Raw genomic sequence first — 12,444 nt, 5'->3', positions numbered from 1 at the left:
ATATATCGGAGTACCTCGCAACGTATGAAGGAAGATTTGAACCTCTTGCAGATGAAAGATATTGGGATCGTCCTACCTTTGAGTTGCAACACAACCCAGTTAGACGTGAAAGAAGAAGAGCAGGTAGGGATACAACGACTCGACTAAGAAACGAGATGGACATGCCGATAGCGAGAGAGAGACAACAACGAAGAACTAACAGGTATAAACTTTGAAAATTTAATTTGTTCCTAAAAATATGTCTTGTAATATATTTTAATTTGTATATGTTTTTTTTTTTCAGGAGTATCAGATAAACGTGGACAATTGATTGCTTGACGAAAAATGTATAACAAATAAATGTTTTTTGGTAGCATATGCGTTTTTATAATTGTGTCATATAATGTATGCATTGAATAAGATATGTATTTGATATTGGTTAAATGCATTGATCTATTACACTAATAGCATTTTTCTTCATATTTGTTTTAATCAACTTAATAAAGTATTTAAAATAATTGTGGTGTAATAAAAAAAAATCATACGGAAAGGAAAAAAAATCACATGCATAACTAATTATCAATTACTATAACACAAAAAAAATATTATTATTGTTCATGACAATTGCAGTTATACAAATGACCACCGGTACCACAAGCATGTGGTCTACGTCTACGTTGTCCTCTACGCACAACAGGAGCATCAACAATTTCTTCACTCCTCTCTTGTTGCTCATCTGAATAACTAGGGAATATTACAGGTGATGGAACGTTTCTTTCAGGAGCCAGAATATTGCGTTGACCAGTATTAAGCAGATCTATAAAACTTTGGATATTTTCACAAAATGGAGTATGATTACCGGCATCAACATATGAACCAGATGGTCCTGCACCGTAAAATCCACCGAATGGTCCGGTATTGTACAACCCACTAGATGGCCCTGCGTTGTCGAACCCACCAGATGGACCCGCGTTGTAGAACCCACCAGATGGACCCGCGTTGTAGAACTCACCAGATGGACGAGGAGGAACAAACCCTGATGATGACTGCTGCGAATCAGAGGATGACACACTAAAATTTTGTGGAATATTACTGTGTCTGCCAATATCTAAATTCGGTTGATATGGCCTAAAACCAAGCCCAGTTACTGCAGGCGATATAAATCGTACAGTAATGCGATCATACCATGGAAAGTGATCATCATCGACTTCGCTAGATCTTCTGTAACGTTCTCCTCGGGCAACATTACTCAATTTTCCATTCCAAAGAATAATTGCATCTTTATGATACTCTCTCCAATCAGTGTTGCGATGACCTGTTCTATTAACATTGTGTAGGTTATCGTTGTCAAGTGCAGGCCTAGGAATAGATTGTCGCATTTTGAACTACCTCAAGACCCGATCAGGACGATGCATCTCCACAATATCAAAACAAATCAGAGGACAAACACATCTCCAGATTCTATTATCGTATGTACTAATGATCGCTTTAACATCAACATCTTTCTTGTTGTAAACTATCCAATTAAACTGCATAATAATAATAATAAAATCATTTTTAATTAATAAATAGAAATTAATATAATTGCTGAAAAATTTCAATAATCCAATAACACACCTCGGCATTAGTCATACGATCGAAGCAATCCCTTATAATTCTAACAGCGTGCGTTGGTGAATGAGTGTAACTAAACACATTTGACCACCTACAATAAAAAAAGATTATTAAAATTATTACAAAATGAATTTGTAATTTATAAAAAGCTAATATTTTTCAAATATTACCGTGCACCATAAGGAGCATATGGAATATCTTCCTCGAATTCATTTTGAGGCACAGTCAGAGATAATCCATTTATATCAGGATTAACAAATGTAATCCTGCTCCATGCCCATACCTGCCATCAGTAATAAATTAAATTATAAATTATTATAATGTGATATTAGATGCACTTAAAAATTTATACCTGTAGGATAAATAGAGGCCCGGATATTATAGCTTTTCTTATCCGTGTTGCATTGCATAACTCACGATATAGGAATGCTAGAACTGCACTTCCCCAACTATAAGATCTGATGCGTTCAATATCCCGAAGTAGTTGCAAAAAAATCAATTTAACAGATCCTCCTTGATAATCTGGAACCATGATTCCTCCAATAATCATTAATGCTACACAACGGGTAAATTTTACGACATCTATTTCTGGACTATTATCATCGATATGTGCAGCCATGCAATAATGCTCATATAAAGCGGTCATCGATAAGTGACCACCTTTGAAATGCGACGTCAGTGGCGTAAATCCCAATAAATCCAAAAATATATGCTATCACTCTTCAACTTTGCGTGAAACATCTATACCAATTACAGGCTCACCATCAATAGGTAGACCCCAAATAATGGAAATATCCTGTAAAGTGATGGTTGCTTCACCACATCTAAAATGAAAGGTATGTGTGTTGTGAATCTTCCTCGCAAGCGTACGAGTGTCAAGTTTTAATATAGTGATAAAATCAAGTATCGATCCCTCAGGGAGTAAAATGAAAATAATAGTGCTTGTAATTAGAATAGTCCAAACTTTATCTAAAAAATCAATAATCAAGAATTTTGCAATTAAAATAAATAATCAGATGATTTTAGATAGCACGCAAACAACTTTAAGGAATAATCAATCAAAGAAAATGGTCTAGAGGTATAGATTTCACCTGGTTTCAACAACAATCAATCCTAATTAATTAATATTCATGAATTTCAAAGAATTAATAGCCAAGAACACTTACGTGTATTATTCCCTCTCCCGAGTGCCGAATAAAATATATCAACTACAATTCAATTCCAATATCCCTATTAAGAATATACTTGCAGTGATCAATTCAAAACTATGTTCTCTTTTAAAAAGCTCTGTTAAAGTTATAAGCTCTCCCGAGTCAGATAAACAATTAACAGTGTATTTTCCAATGATCCTATTCAAAATCTCCTCTCCCGAGTGCCAGATTTCAAATAAATATTACAAATCAATTATTGATCAGATAATTGAAAAGACAATCAATTCTAGAAAAAAACAATTAATCTAGAAGAAATCCAATTCAATAAAATCAAAAATTCAAGAAAGTGTCTACACCAGGTTCCATCCGACCTCTAGACTCTAAAAAATTAGTTCATAATAAAATTCTGAAAACAATAAATAATAAATGCAAACATGTTCAGAATTAAATAAAAGATAAGAAACAAATCCGTCGTCGACGCCGTGTCCGGTCGATCAAACTCCGTCTTCGTTCTTCACGATAAAGCTCTCGAAAATCCCAGAAAAATCTCACAATCAACTCTCTGATTTCTCTTCTGTACGTGTGTTGCGGCGGCTCCCCCTTAGTCTGATGAAAAATTGCCTTTTATATCGTCTCCCAAAGCCCACTCAAAAGCCCACAAAATATAGAAGTTTCCTTCCGATAAAATATTTCCAAGTTCAGAAATTGGCGACAAGCGCCCACTCCAGAAATAATGCGCGCGCGTATAGGCCTCTAGCTCAAATCTTCACTCTTCAATGAACAAGCGCGATAGCGCTTCTCCTTCAAATCTTTAGCGCTAAGTTAGCGCTATCCTTAAGCCCAATAAAAGGAATGCCCATCACTATTCATTCTCTCTTGTCTGTACGTTTCTTTTCTTTTCTTTTCTTCTTTCTTCTTCCCTTTTATTCTTTTAATTCTTTTCTCTCAAATCTCATTTTTCTCATTTTTTCTCCTTTTCCACATAAATTTCATAATTTCCTACAAACACAAAAACAACACAATACCCACATAAATCTGCTCGAAACAAATATTTAACAATTAAAATCATATATAAATTAAGTGTATAAAATACACTTATCAAATACCCCCAAACTTAGACTTTTGCTAGTCCCGAGCAAAACTATTAAATTCCAAAAACCAATTCTATCAAACACCAACAAGAATAGTCAAGAAATATTATGGAACAATGGCCTCAACAATGATTTCAAAAATATCAAATCCAAATCATATCCAACGTACTAACACTTGAAAGTTTTAGCCAATCACAAAATAATAACCGCATAAACTCACAATCTCCGCAACTCAAGTTCAACACACCATTCTCCAAATTCAATTCAAACATTCATAGATCATGAGGACTTTTCAAGGATAGCATAGGATCAAAAATAGGATATTAATCAAAAACACTCACAATTAGGTAAATGCAAAGAATAAACGTGTAAATATTTAGATCAAAATTCATAATCATTAAAAGCATCAATCAACAGTCCATATGCTAAATTCTCGCAACTCTTCTCCACTAGTATATTGGGCAACTAAGACTCGGTCAATAGGACTTATTCAGCTTATAATGTAAGGTCTGGCTCATGGCTACAAATGAAGGATAAGAATTCAAAATAAGGAGTAATTCATATTATCAAACTCAATTACGACTCCTTTTTCATTCACAATTTCACATTCTTTCAATTCACTTCATTTCTCAACTTTTTCACAACTCTTCTTTTCAGAACTTTTTCAACTCTCTACCACATTTTTCAACTCTTTTTTTCTACTACTTTTTTTTCATCTTTTCAATTCATCCACCACACCAATCCTTTTTTCACAAATAAAGCTAGGAGCATTCAACATTTTAGCATTCAAATTACTCCCTTAAAGGTAGGAAATAGTGTTTAGGCTAATTAGGTAGTCAATGTAGGACCTTGAAATAATGACGAATGGGGGTATAATCACACGTTTACACGTATGCCATTCGATTTTCAATAAAGCTCAAACAAAGTACTAGGGATAAAATAGATAATTAGGTAGCTTGAAAGGCTCAAACGAATTCAAAAAAATCGCCTAAATCATTCCTAATCTCAGTTTTGCCCGTATTTCGCCTCGAAGAGTGTTTGAACTAGTTCTAGACAAGTCTCAATCCACAATTAAATCATACAAATTCAATCAGTGCAGAAAAAGAATAATCATCAGCAGTTAAAGATGATTTTCACAACCAATTCAGAATTTTCGTACCTCAATGTACTAATATACGTGTAGCTCAAATGGGCAACTAAGGATAAATTCAATGAAAATTAGGCCCAAAAATTTCAAACAGTGCCTCAATCATATCTATGTCTGTATGTCTCAAAAATCAGATTCAAGCATTAATCACAGAGTATATAGGAAATTGTTCATCTAATTGGTTCCATTTTTTCAAAAATATTTGTTAGATAAGTGGACAATCATGGATTTCAGTTATAGCACAAAAATATTTTTCATCAGCCATGCATCCATATATTTCTCAACTTCGTTTCAACTTCACTAACAACAACAACTAAACTCAACAAAAACAACAATTAAAAATTTTATCTATAAAGCACACAATAAAATTCAACTACTCAACTATCAACCAAACAACTAAATTACTAAATCAAAAACTAATTCTCCCCCCAAACTTAATGTAATCATTGTCCCTAATGATTAAAAACAATAAAAAGAACAAGGGATTCATACCTTCGACACCGAGCATCAGGACTCGGCGTCATCATCATCATCTCCATGGAACGAAGGTGCAGCATCAGCAGTATCATCAGAAGACCACTGCGGAGGAGCTGGATAAGGCACAACAGTGGGCGGATAATTCTGGGCAAGAGCGGCAGTGAAGTCATGCATATATGTCATATGTGCTCGCATCATCCTCCACTGCTTCTTCATCTGAGAAAGCACGGCCGTAGAATCATCACGAGTAGAATACTCAGGGGCCGGATGTGTCGGTAGTGACATAAGTCCTTCCAAATGGGAAGGTGCTGGCTCAAAGTGTGGTAGTGGCTCCGAGGGTTGCGGTGGTTCAGCTGCCTGTTCAGAAGTACTGGCTGCTTTCTTCTTCTTGTCCCGTCTCAATGCACCAGTAATTCTTATAGGACCTCGAATTGGAAGAATCTGCTCCGTATCATCCCACACAACACCAGCTAACCGGCAAAGTTGAGTAATCAAAGACGAGTGGGGTAAACTGATAGTCGAGGAACCCCTAACTGCAACAATAATAGACTCCTGAATTACTCTCCCAGCATCAACGGATTTCCCTGTCACAATGCAGTACACCAGTCCAGCTCTAACCTTAGTCACATCGGATGTATGCCCAGATGGCAACATCCTGGCAGCCACAAACTCATGCCAATTATTCGCTTCTCGTCGAAGAAATATGGACTGAAATGTAACAACTTCATCCTTCGCATTCTTCTTCCATTCCGCCCCATCCTCACACAAGGTCTGAAGTACAATGTTATCTGGATATGACTGATTCTTAAATACCTCATACTCATCATCTGCAATGTCCAAATCCGGCATTTCATAGAGACGGTTAATTGTACTCTTATCAAAAGGCACCAATTTCCCTCGAACTCGAACTTTCAGATTCACGTCTTTGACCATCAAATTTGCATAAAACTCATGAATCAATGATATAACAGCATCTGGTGGACTCCTAACAAATGTCTCCCAACCTCTTCTCTTTGCTTCAATTAACGCCGGTGCACTATGCTCTCTCAAACTCATTCCTCTTTCTTTGTGCATCCCTCGCTCCATGACATCAAAACAATACTCCTCTGCTGTGGCATTCCAAAATCTGTGTCTATCATATGAAGCAGCAGAGGACGAAGAAATTGCTCCTTTCCCTTTGGTTTTCGGTGGCATTGTAACTCAATAATTCAACTCACTTCAAATCAAATGCCTCAAACAATGCAATAGACTCCCACCAATTCCAGCAACCAACATTTAAATATAACTCAAGCAATTCAACAAACACTTGGTAGGCACTAATACAATGATATAGAATTTCACTGCTGCAAACGTACTCCAATCCACAACTCAGACAAAACTCAGACAACCCAATAGCCTCAAATCACAACATTTATCAAAAATCAAATGTAAGAGATAAAATTTCAGCTTTTGTACCGTTCACGAATACATTTTCCAAATTCTTTAATTTCCCCTTTCTCGACAACTGAGATGGAGCAAGACCAATTCTGAGAATCTCTGCCTTGTAATTAAGATCACAATCCTTGAGCTGATGATATTTTGTTGAGCGATGATTATGCCCTTGCGTGAGATTTAAATATGGACTGGGGATCGTGATTTAAGTCTGGGAGGAAGACTCTGGAATGGGCTTTTAAACTCCTGAATAATGCGTGCGCGATAGCGCCTAAACATTCGCGCGTTAGCGCTTGACGTTGCGCTAGTGAAGTAGCGCGATAGCGCTTGATGATGGCGCTAAACGAGCGCGTTAGCACATAAGATAGCGCGATAGCGCCTGAATTGGCTGGGTGAGGAGCGCGTTAGCGCTTGGTGCAGCGCGGTTGAGGAGCGCGTTAGCGCATGGTGCTTGCGCTGCTGGAGTGCGCGATAGCGCATGCTTCTTGCGCTAGTATGGAGGGCGATAGCGCATGATAAGGCGCTATTCAGTAGTGCGATGGCGCAAGGCGTAGCGCTGTTCGTGTAGCTTCAGTGAGTAGAGTGGAGGTGGGCGCGCATAAGCCTCTGATTTCAACTCCCAAATCTTGAGCGGACGCCTCCAATCTTGGGCGAGCGCCCATAATGCACTGCAAGAAGACCAAAATCCTGAAAAATAATTCAACAATTTTAACATTAGGCCTCCAAAATTATCAACAATAATTCAAAAATCATAAAATTAACTAATGAGCAAAAAAATAAAAATAAAAATAAAATAAAAATTAAAGCAGAAATGTAAAAAAAAAATTTAAAATAAATAAAAAATAAAACCAAAAAATTTTGGGTTGCCTCCCAAAAAGCACTTGGTTTAGAGTCGCCAGCCCGACTTTCAAAGTATTAAGTCTTCCCTTTCTCTTTCACGCGCCAAATAAATTCCACGAACCGCCTTTTAAATTTTGCTTTTTTCGTGGCCTTCTTTGGTGGTTTTGGCGCTCTCTCATTCGATGAATCAACCGCAAAATCAGATCTTTTACAGTTCTCCCGGTTCATAACCGGTTCAATTGAGCATAAGTTTTCGATGGATGGATTAGATGTCTTCATGAATAAGTTGAACATCACTCTCTCGCCTTCCACACCCATCGACAACGCACCCTTCTTCACTTCTATCTTGGCATCAGCCGTGGCCAAGAATGGTCTCCCAAAAATGAGCGGAGCACCATGATCTGCTTCTATATCCAATATCACAAAATCCACTGGTAAGATGAATTTATCCACCTTGACTAAAACATCTTCAACAATTCCTAGTGGATATTTAATGCTTCGATCCGCCAATTGCAATGAAATCTTAGTCGATTTCATGTCTCCCAACTCCAAGGCCCTGTAAATAGATAATGGCATTAAGTTAATACTGGCCCCTAAATCACAAAGTGCATTATTAAAATAAGAAGAGCCAATAGAACAAGGAATAGTAAAACTCCCTGGATCCTTAAGCTTTTGTGGATCTTCTTTTGCAGCACCGCACTGCACTCTTCAGTCAAATTGACCACCTCGTTCTCTAGCAGTCTCCTTTTCTTGGACATCATCTCCTTGATGAATTTTGCGTAGTTCGGCATTTGTTCCAAAGCATCAGCAAAGGGGATGTTGATGTGAATTTTCTTGAAAATCTCCAAGAATTTGGAGAACTGCTCGTCCAATGCTTTCTTTTTGAACCTCTGCGGGTAGGGAAGTGGAGGCTTATACATCGGTTTTGGCTCCTTCTCCTCAACTTTTTCCTCAAATTTCTTCTCTTCAACAGCAGGTTCTTGAATTCCAACTTCTTTTCCACTTCTCAACTCTATGGAATTGCACTGCTCCTTGGGATTTACCTCAGTATTGCTAGGGAACTGGCCGCGGTTGTTGTCCTTCAGTGCGTTCGCCAACTGCCCTATGCTGGTTTCCATGGATTGCAACACAGCACCCATGTTGGTCATGTGCGTCTCCAAACTGTCAAGTCGAGACTCAGTTCTTGCCATCCTCTTACCTGATTCCTGCACAAAGGTACTAACCACATCCTCCAAAGACAACTTACCATCACCCTTATTAGTATTGTTAGCATAAGAAAAATCTTCATGATTTCAAAAATTATGGTGAAAGGTATTGGAAATAGGATTACCTCTGTACGCTCCATATCCTCTGTAGCCATTTGGATTTATATAATTGACTTGCTCTATAGCCGGTGATCCTTCAACTCCATTTGAATCTGCAACATTAATTTTATTCAAAGAAGCTACCTGTGTAGTCAGTGCAGATAATTGAGCAGTGATGGACGTGAGCGGATCCACTGCATATACTCCAGCCGGCTTCTTTACTCCTATACGCTCAGATGGCCATTGGAAACTATTGACCGTCATCTCCTCCAACATATCATAAGCCTGAACATGATCCTTCGCAAATATAGTACCTCCAGCCGCTGAGTCCACATTCATTCTCGTAGGCGCATTCAGTCCGTTGTAAAACCACTCAATCTGTTCCCAATCTGCAAAATTGTGGTTAGGACAACGTCTTAATAATTCTTTATACCTTTCCCACGCCTCGTATAACTGTTCAGTGTCCATCTGCCGGAAGGTGCTGATCTCTATCTTCAGTTGGGTGGTTTTGGCAGGAGGAAAATATTTTGCAAGAAATTTTTCTGCCATCACCTCCCAAGTAGTGATGCTTCCAAGCGGCAGTGATTGCAACCAACTTCTGGCTTGATCCCTGAGAGAAAACGGAAACAAGCGTAAGCGAATAATATCCTCAGATACACCATTAATTTTTACCGTATCGGTTATCTCCAAAAAAATGTGTAAGTGTAGATAAGGATCGGCATTGGCGCTCCCATTAAATTGGTTCTGTTGAACCATGTTGATCAATGCAGGCTTCAGCTCAAAATTGTTTGCATTGATAGTTCCTCGAGCGATTCCAGAATAGTGAGCCTGGATCGTCGGTCTGAAGTGATCTCTAATAGGCACTAGGGGAGCTTGGTTTGCTTCTTGTTCAGCCATTCTTTCAAGTTCTTCTCTTCTAGCTCGTCTTAAAGCACGTGCAGTACGCTCGATCTCCGGATCAAACAGTAGAGAATTAGAACTTTGAGATCGTCGCATAGACTGCAATTAAAAATAAGAAGAAATTAATTAGCAACTTAAAATTAAAATAAAAAAAAACTCTAAATTAAAATCTAGACTAATTGGTAACAAGACTAAAAAATAATCAAATTTAGTCCCCGGCAACGGCGCCAAAAACTTGTTGTGAATCTTCCTCGCAAGCGTACGAGTGTCAAGTTTTAATATAGTGATAAAATCAAGTATCGATCCCTCAGGGAGTAAAATGAAAATAATAGTGCTTGTAATTAGAATAGTCCAAACTTTATCTAGAAAATCAATAATCAAGAATTTTGCAATTAAAATAAATAATCAGATGATTTTAGATAGCACGCAAACAACTTTAAGGAATAATCAATCAAAGAAAATGGTCTAGAGGTATAGATTTCACCTGGTTTCAACAACAATCAATCCTAATTAATTAATATTCATGAATTTCAAAGAATTAATAGCCAAGAACACTTACGTGTATTATTCCCTCTCCCGAGTGCCGAATAAAATATATCAACTACAATTCAATTCCAATATCCCTATTAAGAATATACTTGCAGTGATCAATTCAAAACTATGTTCTCTTTTAAAAAGCTCTGTTAAAGTTATAAGCTCTCCCGAGTCAGATAAACAATTAACAGTGTATTTTCCAATGATCCTATTCAAAATCTCCTCTCCCGAGTGCCAGATTTCAAATAAATATTACAAATCAATTATTGATCAGATAATTGAAAAGACAATCAATTCTAGAAAAAACAATTAATCTAGAAGAAATCCAATTCAATAAAATCAAAAATTCAAGAAAGTGTCTACACCAGGTTCCATCCGACCTCTAGACTCTAAAAAATTAGTTCATAATAAAATTCTAAAAACAATAAATAATAAATGCAAACATGTTCAGAATTAAATAAAAGATAAGAAACAAATCTGTCGTCGACGCCGTGTCCGGTCGATCAAACTCCGTCTTCGTTCTTCACGATAAAGCTCTCGAAAATCCCAGAAAAATCTCACAATCAACTCTCTGATTTCTCTTCTGTACGTGTGTTGCGGCGGCTCCCCCTTAGTCTGATGAAAAATTGCCTTTTATATCGTCTCCCAAAGCCCACTCAAAAGCCCACAAAATATAGAAGTTTCCTTCCGATAACATATTTCCAAGTTCAGAAATTGGCGACAAGCGCCCACTCCAGAAATCACGCGTGCGCGTATAGGCCTCTGGCTCAAATCTTCACTCTTCAATGAACAAGCGCGATAGCGCTTCTCCTTCAAATCTTTAGCGCTAAGTTAGCGCTATCCTTAAGCCCAATAAAAGGAAAGCCCATCACTATTCATTCTCTCTTGTCTGTACGTTTCTTTTCTTTTCTTTTCTTCTTTCTTCTTCCCTTTTATTCTTTTAATTCTTTTCTCTCAAATCTCATTTTTCTCATTTTTTCTCCTTTTCCACATAAATTCCATAATTTCCTACAAACACAAAAACAACACAATACCCACATAAATCTGCTCGAAACAAATATTTAACAATTAAAATCATATATAAATTAAGTGTATAAAATACACTTATCAATGTGTTTCACGTCGCCATCGTTCAACCAAAGCAGTAATTAAATGATTATCATATTGCCGAGATCCACACAACAAAACACCATAAAACCCCATATTATTTAAATATGCAATCACACGACTGTGCAGACCATGCTCATTAAATAACTGCCAAATCAAATTATCGGATCGTTTGACTCGAACTATGTCATCAATTGTTATTGTGGAAACTTCTGACGACATATGTGTGGCTTGTAAATATAGCACACTGGAATCTATTGGCCCTCGATTTTTTGTCATCCTGACAAATATACTAACAATTATATAATGCAAACCAATAAACACATATTATAAAATTACATGGTTTACAAAACATAAAAATAAAATAAAATAAAATATAATAAATTTTAATATATGCATATAACAATATATGTCTATATATTGCACATTTTTAATATAATAACGATAACAATAAATTATATATATATATATATAAATAATATATATATATATATATACATACATATATTATATACATATATACGTACATATATTATATATATATATATTATATATATATATATACATACGTAATATTATATAGTATATCAATAATACAATAATATCACCACATGCATATATATCTAATATAATAACAACCACAATAATAAAGTTTATATATATTTTTTAGTATTTTAATATATATATATATAATTCTATATTTATATATTATAAGATTAAAATAATTATAATAACAACACTTAACGTAACATAACTATTTTTATTATTAATACATTTAATTTTTATTATATTAATATAATATATTTAATTTAAAAAAATAAGAAATTTGAAATATATACTAAAACAGATTATTAAAATAAACTCAAAAA

The 12,444-nt window shown here is 36.0% G+C and overlaps 1 protein-coding gene across 1 annotated transcript; it reads right to left on the bottom strand.

Moving 5' to 3' along the window:
* Nucleotides 1-1,364: 1,364 nt before the first annotated feature.
* Nucleotides 1,365-2,239, bottom strand: LOC140862831 (serine/threonine-protein phosphatase 7 long form homolog). Its single transcript, XM_073265873.1, has 4 exons — nucleotides 1,946-2,239; nucleotides 1,764-1,876; nucleotides 1,597-1,684; nucleotides 1,365-1,508 (listed from the first exon to the last, which is right to left on the bottom strand). The coding sequence occupies exons 1-4, from the start codon at nucleotides 2,237-2,239 to the stop codon at nucleotides 1,365-1,367; spliced, it is 639 nt and encodes a 212-aa protein (XP_073121974.1).
* Nucleotides 2,240-12,444: the final 10,205 nt, after the last annotated feature.

Source organism: Henckelia pumila, chromosome 4, assembly GCF_033568475.1.
Source record: "Henckelia pumila isolate YLH828 chromosome 4, ASM3356847v2, whole genome shotgun sequence".
NCBI lineage: Eukaryota > Viridiplantae > Streptophyta > Magnoliopsida > Lamiales > Gesneriaceae > Henckelia > Henckelia pumila.
Note: the sequence above shows the minus strand (reverse complement) of the source record. Positions and strands in the feature narration are given on the sequence as shown.

Excerpts from the sequence above, each read along its gene's own strand:
- LOC140862831 (XM_073265873.1), bottom strand. The coding sequence starts at position 2,239 with ATGACCGCTTTATATGAGCATTATTGCATGGCTGCACATATCGATGAT. Across the intron at positions 1,877-1,945 it reads GGCCTCTATTTATCCTACAG|GTATGGGCATGGAGCAGGAT; the intron begins GTATAAATTTTT and ends TACTGATGGCAG. Across the intron at positions 1,509-1,596 it reads ATCGTATGACTAATGCCGAG|TTTAATTGGATAGTTTACAA; the intron begins GTGTGTTATTGG and ends ATTATTATGCAG.